This window comes from Octopus sinensis, linkage group LG1 (genome assembly GCF_006345805.1).
Source record: "Octopus sinensis linkage group LG1, ASM634580v1, whole genome shotgun sequence".
NCBI lineage: Eukaryota > Metazoa > Mollusca > Cephalopoda > Octopoda > Octopodidae > Octopus > Octopus sinensis.
Window position 1 is genome coordinate 124,020,708 of NC_042997.1, and position 11,517 is coordinate 124,032,224.

The window sequence follows — 11,517 nt, forward strand, 5'->3', positions numbered from 1 at the left end:
TCTGTTGTCCCGTTTTGTATCAACTAGTCGTCCGGATGTTTTGCGTTCTTGTCCCATTTTGTATTTAATTATATATATATGCATGTATATGTATGTATTTGTGTGCATGTATATATATATATATATATATTATATATATATATATATATATTATATATATATATATGTATATATATATATATATATATATATATATAATATATATATATATAGTATATATATATATATATAATATATATATATATATATATATATATATATATATAATATATATATTATATATATATATATATATATATATATATATATATGTATATGTATGTATTTCTGTGTATATATGTGTGAGTGTCTCAGGATTGCTGTGTATAGCAGTGTCAATCTTTGTGTGGATTCGTACGCATTTATTCTCGAATGCAACTTAACCATTTCGTAAGTAGAATAAACGAATGCCAGACTGAACTGCGGGCAACGGTATCCACTAAGTCTTGTAGAGACTATATCTCTGCGCAGCTGCATCCAATGTCTGAAACTAAAAGAAAGAAAAGTTTAATAGTATACATACATACATGTTATATATACATACAAGCATACATACATACACACACACGCAAACACTTATAATACATATATATGTATATATATATAGGAGAAGAAAATGGATATAATAACGAAGGGAAGCTCGTCGTTTTCGCTGGTATACCTTTAATTAAATTAGATAATAAAGGAGGAGGAAGCAGGTTATCTAATTAAATTAAAGTCATACCAGCGAAAATGACGAGTTTCCCTTCGTTATTATATCCATTTTCTTCTCTTTAATAAACTAAACTACAGTCTACCAACCGAACAACCTGCTACCGTGTAACTTTACAAAAGACTGTACCTACCCAGGTAATAACCAGGAGCGACTTTAGATTTAATTATATCTTAGATGTATTAAACTCCTCTAACTGACATCTATGTATATGTATATATATATATATATGGAACAAGTATAGTGATATTGGACGCTCAAGAAAGGAAAAAAAGGAGGATATATATATATATATATATATATATATATATATATATATATACATTTGTGTGTGTGTGTGTGTGAGTGTGTGTGTGTAATAACGAAGACAACTATACGAAAAATTCAATTGTTAGTAATTATGGTTTCCGTCTAGCATGTATATTGCCCGAAATAAAAGTTTTAAACCACTCAGAGCCACAAGAAAACAAATTTTCATATATTGACAGGGGAGATAACCGCCTCGCAGCAAAGCTAGATCACGATACTAGACTAGTTTCGTCTGAAATTACAAGCTCAACAATAGTGACTTCGTCGTTAGCAACATAAAACCAAAAAGGAAAAAGTTCAGTTGTTAGTAATTTAGACTGAGACTGCCAAGTAACAACAATATTGCCATAATAACAGTTAAAGCACCATTATTGCAGCAAAAAGCACATTTTCATATATTGAGAATGGAGATAACCGCCATGTATACACACGCACGCATACTTATACACATCTGAACCTGATGAATGCTTAAATGCAAGAAAGTATACTAGTTCAATGAGAATAGACATTTAATATATTCTATATTATATATCCTATATTATAAGAATATAAATAAAACATAAAAAAACAGACAGAGTTGGAATTCCTTTGAGTAATACATATATATATATGTATATACATACATACATACATACATACATACATACATACATACATACATACATACATACATACATACATACATATGTGCGCGCGCGTAGGTTTGCGTACAAACACTTTAAATTCTTTAAATTGTTTCAGCTTTAAAGTAGCAATTGTGCTGGGCATTCCCGTTGAATGTGCTACAACACAGTTTGAAACCACTTCTGATATGTGACATTTGTTGAATGGGGGAAATTGATGCTGATGCCCTCATTTGTGTTTCTTGCCGTGCGGTTGGCTCGTCTGGAACCCTTGACAGGATGAGATCCAGTTTTGTTTTGAACACACATACATCCACACCATGCTGATCCTGATTTTTGATGGCAATGCTGGGATTGTATATTGCGTTCAACTCCTGTTGCAGATGTGCAATATTTCCAGGGTTTTGTATTGTCCGAGACACTTTTGTGACATCTGCATACATAGTGAGGGTGGCTATCTGATCAGCTGAAGGTGTGTCTTAGAGACCCACTACAAATAAATGTGACCCTTTGAGATGTCTCTATTGGCCACCACTGCCTGACGCCTACCTTTAGAAAGTCGTGAAGCCACTCTCCAAGTTTTCCGACTTTGCTGAAGTCGCGCAGTTTGTGACATATCATACCATGGTTGACTTTATTAAAGGCGTTTGCAAAGTCGAGATATATCGCATTCACACTTGACTCTTCATTTGTGTGTGTGTGTTTCTCTATATATACATACATACATATGTGTGTGTGTGTGAGTGTGTTTGTGTATGACACATATAATAGTTTTGATGTCGTTTATGTGGATAACACTTAGGTGGCAGGTATGTGTGCTGTTAAATCTTGACGTAGAAATTCCATGTCACTTGTTTTTTTTTTTAGTCAAAAAATGAAACAAACATTTTATTTAGTATAAAGAAACACTGCATCAAGAATGCTGCTGAATTGTAAATGACTCAGTGCAGCTACAAAGCTGGAATTAGGCGTTAAAATAAGATAGCGACGGGAGAAAAAAAGTAAAGATGACATCCGTGCTTGTTGTTCATTTAGTCTGTTGGTATTTCTCGTTTGCAGTTCTTTAACATTTACTTCTCGAAAGATCTACATTTCCTGAAAATTTTGATCTCGTGTATTTATATGTACAAGTCTTAGGTCTTTGATTTTTTTGTTTTATTGATGAGACTAAATTATAACGTTTGCTTGTTTTGTTTTGCATTTTATATATCAAGCCCAGTCCTTCTTAAAACATTTTCCTCGCTGTGACACACAATGTATTTATCACCGATTTTATTCCAGCTTTGGTTTTGTTATTCTTTAAGAAACACGAAGCAGTTCATTATAGAATAAAGTAATATGGAATCTTTTGCAGATCTACTAGCTCTGACCATACTTAGAGATATAAGTACTGTTGTCTCTGATGAAGCTCATTCACCTTCGACAGATGTTGTTTTTAAACCTTCTGTGTAGGCATTTAGTGTTTTCACTTATCAGGCGTGCTAGTGGGGCATGCGTAGTTCGCACCCATTCAACTGTGAAGGGTAGTACGCTAATACACATTTACCTGTAGTAAAATAGTATTCAATAATATAATACAGATATTTCCAGCTTCTAACATAAGTTTTACTGAAGTTATTTGGAAACAAACTTCAAAAATTTTAAGAATTAAATCGTATAATATTTCGAACAGTATCTACAATAATGCTTTGTTAAAACATATTTATCTTTATTGCATATGTAAGCGCTCACAAGTGTATATCACTGAAGAAGCTCAACATATAGGATTTCGTTGCGATATTCGAAGATGTTACGTTAGTTGAGAATCACTTTCATAAGAAGAATGTATATCAATAACATCTAAGCATTCTCTTTCCGTGCAACCAAATTTAATAGAGAAGGAATTTATATGATAACGAGTTAGAGTAATTAGAGTGAAGTTTAAAACAACATATGAATGGCGTCTATCTATCTATCTATCTATCTATCTCTCTATCTATCTATCTATCTATCTATCTATCTATCTATCTATCTATCTATCTATCTATCTATCTATCTGTTTATCTATCTAATCTATCTATCTAACGACTTGGTGTCTGTGTATTTGTATCCTCGGCAATATACCCATTATATAAACATGTTACATAAATCATCGCAATTAATGAAACATTCACGGAAACAAATATTATAGTGACAATCCCTTTTGAGCTACAGATTGACGCCATATAAAAATATCAAAGAATTATCACACGTAAAAATTTATAGGCCTTCATGTACGCTGTCACATTGATAAATACTGTTTTAACGATCTTACTTAACATTCTTCGTGCCTGTACACACGTACACACAACACAGATAAACATGTGTATGCATGTATATAGTGATATATTTATGTGCACTTACATAAACATATATACGTCTGTATGTATGTATGTATCAAATGTTACTGTTTGTATGTATGTATGTATGTATGTATGTATCTAAAACCGTGAAAATGTCAACACGGCGGATGAATGAGATAAAAAGCGAATGTCGAGGTTAATCCAGCGTAATGAAAGAATGATCGGGATATCATTTATAATTCATCATGGAAGGGAGAAAGAACGGTGTAAGATAATTAACTCACACGAAATATTATTGATTGAAACTAATTACATACAATAAAAGAATTAAAAAACTGCAGAAAAAAAAAGATGAAATAATTCGGAGCAATTAGAGACTAATTATTAATGAGAAGCCAAAATCAAATGTAAGCCGTTGAATATTTTCAATATGAAATAATTGCTGTAAAGAAATGGTGCGGGGAAAGATATCCCGATTCACCTATGCTCTATGATTAAATTGAACATGTAATTTGTTCTACATAACTGCATATGATTGATCAACATATTTAGTAACATTGTGCATAGATTCTTACTGTTACATCATTAACATTATGTTATCCATGTATGATGCTTGAATATCTTATTATAAGCTTGTAATTGTAGCTCTGTTTTTGAAATTACAAGCTATAGGTTTAGTGTTCTGAAACCATGTTGGGAGATATAAGCATAGATGTTGGGAGCAATCTGAGTTTATGTTTATATTAGAAGCTGGGAAATATGTAGATATGCAAATATGTAAAAAAAAATGTTACTTTTAACTAAACATGTGGACATTCGTTATGTTTAACAAAGTAATTAGGAAGCTATTGAGTCTATTATATTTCTTATTAGAACTTATTTCCGCGGAAGGCGGCAAGTTGGCAGAAACGTTAGCACGCCGGGCAAAATGGGTAGCAGTATTTCGACTGTCGTTACGTTCTGAGTTCAAATTCCACCGAGGTCGACTTTGCTTTTCATCCTTTCGGGGTCAATAAATAAAGTACCAGTTTCGCACTGGAGTCGATGTAATCGACTTAATCCCTTTGTCTTTCCTTGTTTGTCCCATCTTTGTTTAACCCCTTGTGTGCAGTAAAGAAATATATTATAACTTATCTCCGCGGCGCAGGGTCGCTGCTGGGTTTCGCTGAAGGAGTTGGTTTAAAAGGATTTGATATCGGAATTTTGAGGTATATTTTCACATTCAGTGATAATTTGTGTGATTATTTTCTTTTTCTATCATTATAGGCTTTCTCTGTACTCGAAACAAAAGAGTGAAGCTTTAAACAAGGAGACTCGATCAGCATTGCTTTTATGTTCTCTTCAAATCTGACGTATAAAACAATGTCAATATAGATTGCCGATATTATTTTGCAACATATGTGTGGTTGCCATTTCTTTTTTTCTTTTTTTTTTTTTTCCAATTTTCACTTGTTCTTTCACTTCTATTAATGCAAAACTATTTGACTAATATACTCGTGCTTCCGCGAATTACACACGCAACACGCACTCATAAACACTCCCATACATACACACACATGTACAAACATATACACATATACAGAGAGAGAGAGAGAGAGAGAAAGAGAGAGAGAGAGAAGAGAGAGAGAGAGAGAGAGAGAGAGAGAGAGGAGAGAGAGAGGAGAGAGAGACACGGAGCGAAAGAAAGACAAAAAATATTTTTAGTTCATTGATCTTTTTCCTTTACGTGGTTCAGTTCAGTACGGTAGCTGACCGCAGTGGAACGATTCAGTGAGTTCTCTGTTGCCCTATGCAGTGTATAGTTTATATTTTGGGTGTTTTCGTTGCTTATATATGTGAATGAAGCCCACTAACAAAATTATTAAAGTTTCACATAGAATGCTTTCCAGTATTCTTTTAGTTTCTCTGCCTTTCGAATTCAAATCATGTTCTAAAATGGTTACTTTTCATCCCTTCATTGTCAGTCAAGTTACCGGCATGATATTTTCTCCCCACCGCACTCTTTCTGATTCTCTTTCTCTCTCTCTCTCTTTCTCTATGTTTTCTCTTTCTTTCTCTCTCTTTCTCTGTTTTTTCTCTATCTTTCTCTCTCTCTTTTTGTGTTTTCTCTTCTTTTCTCTTTGGTGGAATTCTTCATCTTTACCTTTTATATGTACATATGTATATATGTTTTTCGCTTTCTTTTTCTCTCTACATTTTACCTACAATATCAAATTCCAGCTTAGCCAACCGAGTGAAATGATGAATGAGGATTACCTTAAGTAACATTTTTGCGGGTATTATTCAGCAGTTTGAACGTTGATTTCGTGAACGGAACTCTATCATTTTTGTTTGTAGATGATGACAAAATAAATGAACCGATTATGCATTGGCTAAGTACGTACGTTGATTGAGGCGACGCAGATGAAAGACGTAGCGAGAATATATTTGATGCCTTCAAAAGATTTCATTAACTTCTACTAATTTTTCTGTGTATAATTGAAATAACTATTGAAAATGTTGGTACACGCAACGAAAATTTTTGGAAAATAAAAATAAGAAATAAGTGGAAATTTTACCGGTGAGAGTGTTAAATAATAAGGCACAAAAAGAAAATAACTCTCTCCAGACACAGCAGAATATGCTTCAACACACGAACTCATATAAAGAATCTTGCAAACGAAATTCAAAAACGAAATGAAATAACTGTTTTCTTTCAAAGGATGAATGCTGTAATGCATGTGTTTTGTTTTAATTTATTGCATTTTATAAGGAATGTATTAATTATTAATACCTTGTTAATTGTTTTTTAAGTATTCGAATATTGATAGCATATTAATGTAACTTTCAAATTTTTTGTACAACTTGTACTTCTTGATATTTTCGTAATGTATACTAAAAGCGTCAATAATCGTATGACAAAACCGTTAGAATAATGTCTTCATTTGTCGATTACTATAATATTTGTGGCTCGTAATTTTTATATACTCTCCACAATTAACAAAAGAATAAAGAGTTGAATGTTGTGTTCTCACATTCGAGTACTCTTTAAGAAAGATGCCTCGACTACAATTCAGGCATATACACTTTACTTTAATTCCATTGCAATTAATACAGTCTACTCTATCGTAGTGATAGTTGTGTAGGTGAGTGACTCATCGTTGTTATTGATTTCCCTCTGACAAAAGAAGTTGCCTTCCTACTGCATTTCAAGAATAACCAATAAAATCCGATGGAGGACTGGCTTCTGTTTCATTCTGACAATGAACTGGACATAGCTGAGATTTATTATAATTGACATACGTATAGAATGGAAGAAAAGCTTTGTGTTTAATTTCATTTCTTTCTAATCCACTGAAATATTTTAAAGTTATTTATGATCTTCTTAAGAGTCGTTTGAAGTTACTTTTCAATAGCTCTTAGCAAGAGATTGTAAAATAAATTTATTATATATTTTCCATAGGGATTACACTATATTTGTAAAGATGAACTAAACTTAATATCTTGTGTTTCCTTCGCTTTATCTATTTTTGTAATAATGCTCGAGTTTGTTACATGTTACTAGTGAGAATTGATCTTCTCCACAAGAAGCGCTTCTAATTTACACATCCTACAGATTTACTGCAGATGTTTTCAACTAAGAATTTCTATAGTTGAACAAGCTGTGTTTATATCTCCATATATTCTTGGACAATATAGAAACATCAAGTCGTTAGACTTTTAGGTTCGTATATTTCAGTAAATGACGTAATACTAGATTTAAGAAACAATATTTGCAGTGTTGTCAAAGATATATAGTTGTAATTTTGATTTAGGTGGTGTATGTCTCTCTCTCTCTCTCTCTATATATATATATATATATATATATATATATATATAATATATCGCCATGATAGATTGCTAGCCACTACACATTCTTTATTTTTCTGTGTTCTTTTCTGTGTAAAAACGTAGACTCGAAACGTTAAAGACTTTTTCACTTCCCGAGTTTTATACTTATACTAATACATCTCTTTGTTGTCTACACCTCCTGTCTTCGTCTTTTTTTTGTGAATTCTCCATATATATATATATATATATATAGGGAGAGAGAGATACATACATACATGCGTACATACAGACACGCACTCACAAACTCTCTCTCTCTCTCTCTCTCACACACACACACACACGCACACACACACACACCACACACATATATATATATAATATATATATATATATATATATATATATATATTCAAAGATAGACATATCCATAGAAAACTGCAAAATCCTCATGCGCTAATGTAAACGATTACGCAATATCTTGCAGGTACGTCTCCGCATTTGTGTACAATAATCATAAAATATATTCAAATAGTCGCGCTAGAAAGTGAGTAGAAACCCTAACAACTATTCACAGTAACAAAGTCACCTCAAACTTATTTCTTTATTACCCTCAAGGGGCTAAACATAGAGGGGACAAACAAGGACAGACAATGGGATTAAGTCGTTTTCATCGACCCAAGTGCGTAACTGGTACTTAATTCATCGACCCCGAAAGAATGACAGGCAAAGTCGATCTCGGCAGAATTTGAACTCAGAACGTAACGGCAGACGAAATATCGCTAAGCATTTTTCCCAGCGTGCTAACGTTTCTGCCAGCTCGCCGCCTCAGTCTTAACATACCTAAAATATCCATTTTGAAATGAATTCATAGATTTTAAAGTGGCATTACATCGTCAATTTCAATTGTGTTAAGTGTCCAACTGACTTAGCTACAAACAATTTTATGGACCCTAACACAAAGCAAAAGCTCATTTTCTCGATAAAAAATATTATAAATTATTTTTCACTCATGTGTTTACACTTTTACTTACAACCTTTGTTGAACTCTTTATCATACAAGAAAATCCCAGACCAAAATAAGATGGCCTCACCATGAACCTTCTACCAACTCACACTCTATAAACACACACACACACATACACATACACACACACACATACACACAAGCACACACACACACATATACACACACACGCGCGCGCACACACACATATATATATATACGTACATTACCTCTCATCTCTTTTCTTCTATTGCACATATCTGCACAACTACATCTCCGGTCGAGGTATATCACACTTAATTAACATTTATATGGCTCTGCCTACACAAAATGTTACTATCCAAACAGAATGCAAATAAAGCACAATTTCAAGAAGACAAGCAAGTCGAAGCTTCGAAGTCTCTATCAACATTATCCATCTAAAAGTTAGTACATATGGAGTTAGCAACATATGTTTAGTAAACCTTCAGTTTCACGTTAAATTATTTTTATATCTGACTTCATTAATACGCATATATACGTGTGTGTGTTTGTGTAAATATATAGTCATGTATACATAAATATATGTACATTTTTAACCTATAAATAACTATATGCCTATAAATTATATATATTGTCCGCATCTCCATACGTTTTCCCCATCTAATGGTGCACTTCCATTTATTTCCTACTGTCACCACACTATAACCATATTTTATCTCACTCTACTTCCCTTTCATTAAGTTCACTATTTTAACCAAATATAAATCCCAGTTTGCTATATTATATAGGGAAAATATTCTCTCGTCAAATATTGATTTGAGAGACTAGTAACCTCAAAACTTGGAAAGAAAGAGTCATATCATATAAACACATACCCACATATACATACACAGACGCACATATATTTAGCTATCTATCTACTTATTTATCTATCTACACCTATATATATGCACACACATATTCATACATACATACTTATATATATATACATATTTATATATGTATATATATATATATATATTATATACATATATATATATACATATATATATATATATATATATATATATATATAGATATATACATATATATATATATATATAATATATATATATATATATATATATATATATATATACGCACACATGTATGTCATTATTCAGTTTATTTCAAGAGTTCATGCCAAATAGAGAAAGAACCTGTTTCTAATATAAGATCCAAGGCTCATTCATTGGTATTTTAACATCAACAACAGGGTATTTTTGTATGTATATATGTACATGCAGATTTGTATACTTTATGTATGTATTCTTATGCATATAGTTACATATCTAGACATGCTCATATATATTTAAATGATAAACTTTTGGAAAGTTTTACAGAATTTTACAGTTCCAGTGATTAACTGGATCCGCAGTCTTCGAATTAGCTTACCCCTTTCTGGTATCGAAAAGCCTAATTTCTCAAGATTGGTATTTAGGCAGTGTTTTGCATATCCTACGGCCCTAATAATTACAGGTATAAACCTGAAATTCGTAATCTGGATAGAGTAACCTCAGATTCCTCATTTGTTCAGCATAGGTGTTCTCTTTTTCACCGATCTTCAGCTGGGCAGCTAATTTCAATAACTGTGCACAGTTCCTCTTGTCTATCCCAAATCCTTATATCAGGTCTGTCGTGCTTACATTTTATTCAGGTCTTCAGTAGAACCTTCCACCAGTAGTCCTTTTTTATTATGAGTGGCTATGGCTTCTACCATATTGTGGGTTTTTATTTCTTTGTCCTCGGGACTATTCTTCCGATGGATTTCATTACACACACACACACACAACACACACACACACACACACACACACATACACTCACAGGAACAAGTACGCACACACACAACCCATTAGCTTTCTCTTCCCAACTGACAATTAACAAGAGGACATGTGGTCACGGAAATGACCGAATTTAATGTTTACATCATTGCGAGTTAAAACGAAAGATCGCCGGTTATCACATTTTACTGCTTTTCCTGCATTTCTATCCCCTCTGTGCATTAGGTACTTGGTTGATATTTCCTGTTCCTGGATTGCAAACGCATACCCTTCAAAGTGGGAGGTAGTAATCCGGCTATTGGTTCATGATAAACTACTTCGATGATTGATGTTACTATCATCACGAAGCTTTCTAACAACATATCCATGCATAGTCTTCTACTGATATAGGATCATCATTTCATCTGATGATACGTTGCGGTAGAGTCATGGGGCATCTTTTGGGCATGTATTCTAGGTTATACGACAAAGAGTGTTGCTGAAGGAGCTGCTTTCCATGTCTTTTGATATTATCAGCCTCATGTATGGACACTTAGTCAAGGGATGCATTTCGACACTTGATTGTTAAAAGATGTTGCGAAAGGGATATGATGCGATATTCAAAGGCATTTTTTCGTTTTAGGTAGAGGTGGTCTACGCCACTGTTTATGTGTAAATTATGTGTGCTTGTCAGTATGTTACAGGTTTCCACATCAATCGCTCGGATCTCATCTAGTGTCCAATGAAGCAGCCCAAATGTCGGTATGAATACTGATATATTGATACGGCTATGGAACATGTACAACCTGTGGAAAGGTATGCATTTCCAGAGGATGGATGATAAAAAAGACATGTCAAAGACTTCATACTGTGGAACCTGTTCCTTCTGCTAGTCAGCACAACTGTGCATTATTCA

General features: G+C 33.1%; 1 protein-coding gene across 2 annotated transcripts in view; it reads right to left on the reverse strand.

The window, feature by feature from the left end:
* Positions 1 to 290: 290 nt before the first annotated feature.
* LOC115210959 (glutamate receptor 4) overlaps positions 291 to 11,517 on the reverse strand; it is a 676,560-nt gene continuing 665,333 nt past the window's right edge. Inside the window, exon 19 of one of the 2 annotated variants that reach the window (XR_004999835.1) lies at positions 291 to 529. Coding sequence is in view for 1 of the 2 variants with exons in the window: in XM_029779782.2 (XP_029635642.1) it covers positions 479 to 529 (51 nt within the window). In the remaining variant the exon portion in view is untranslated. The remainder of the gene's footprint in view (positions 530 to 11,517) is intronic. The other variant, XM_029779782.2, reaches the window with a different exon arrangement.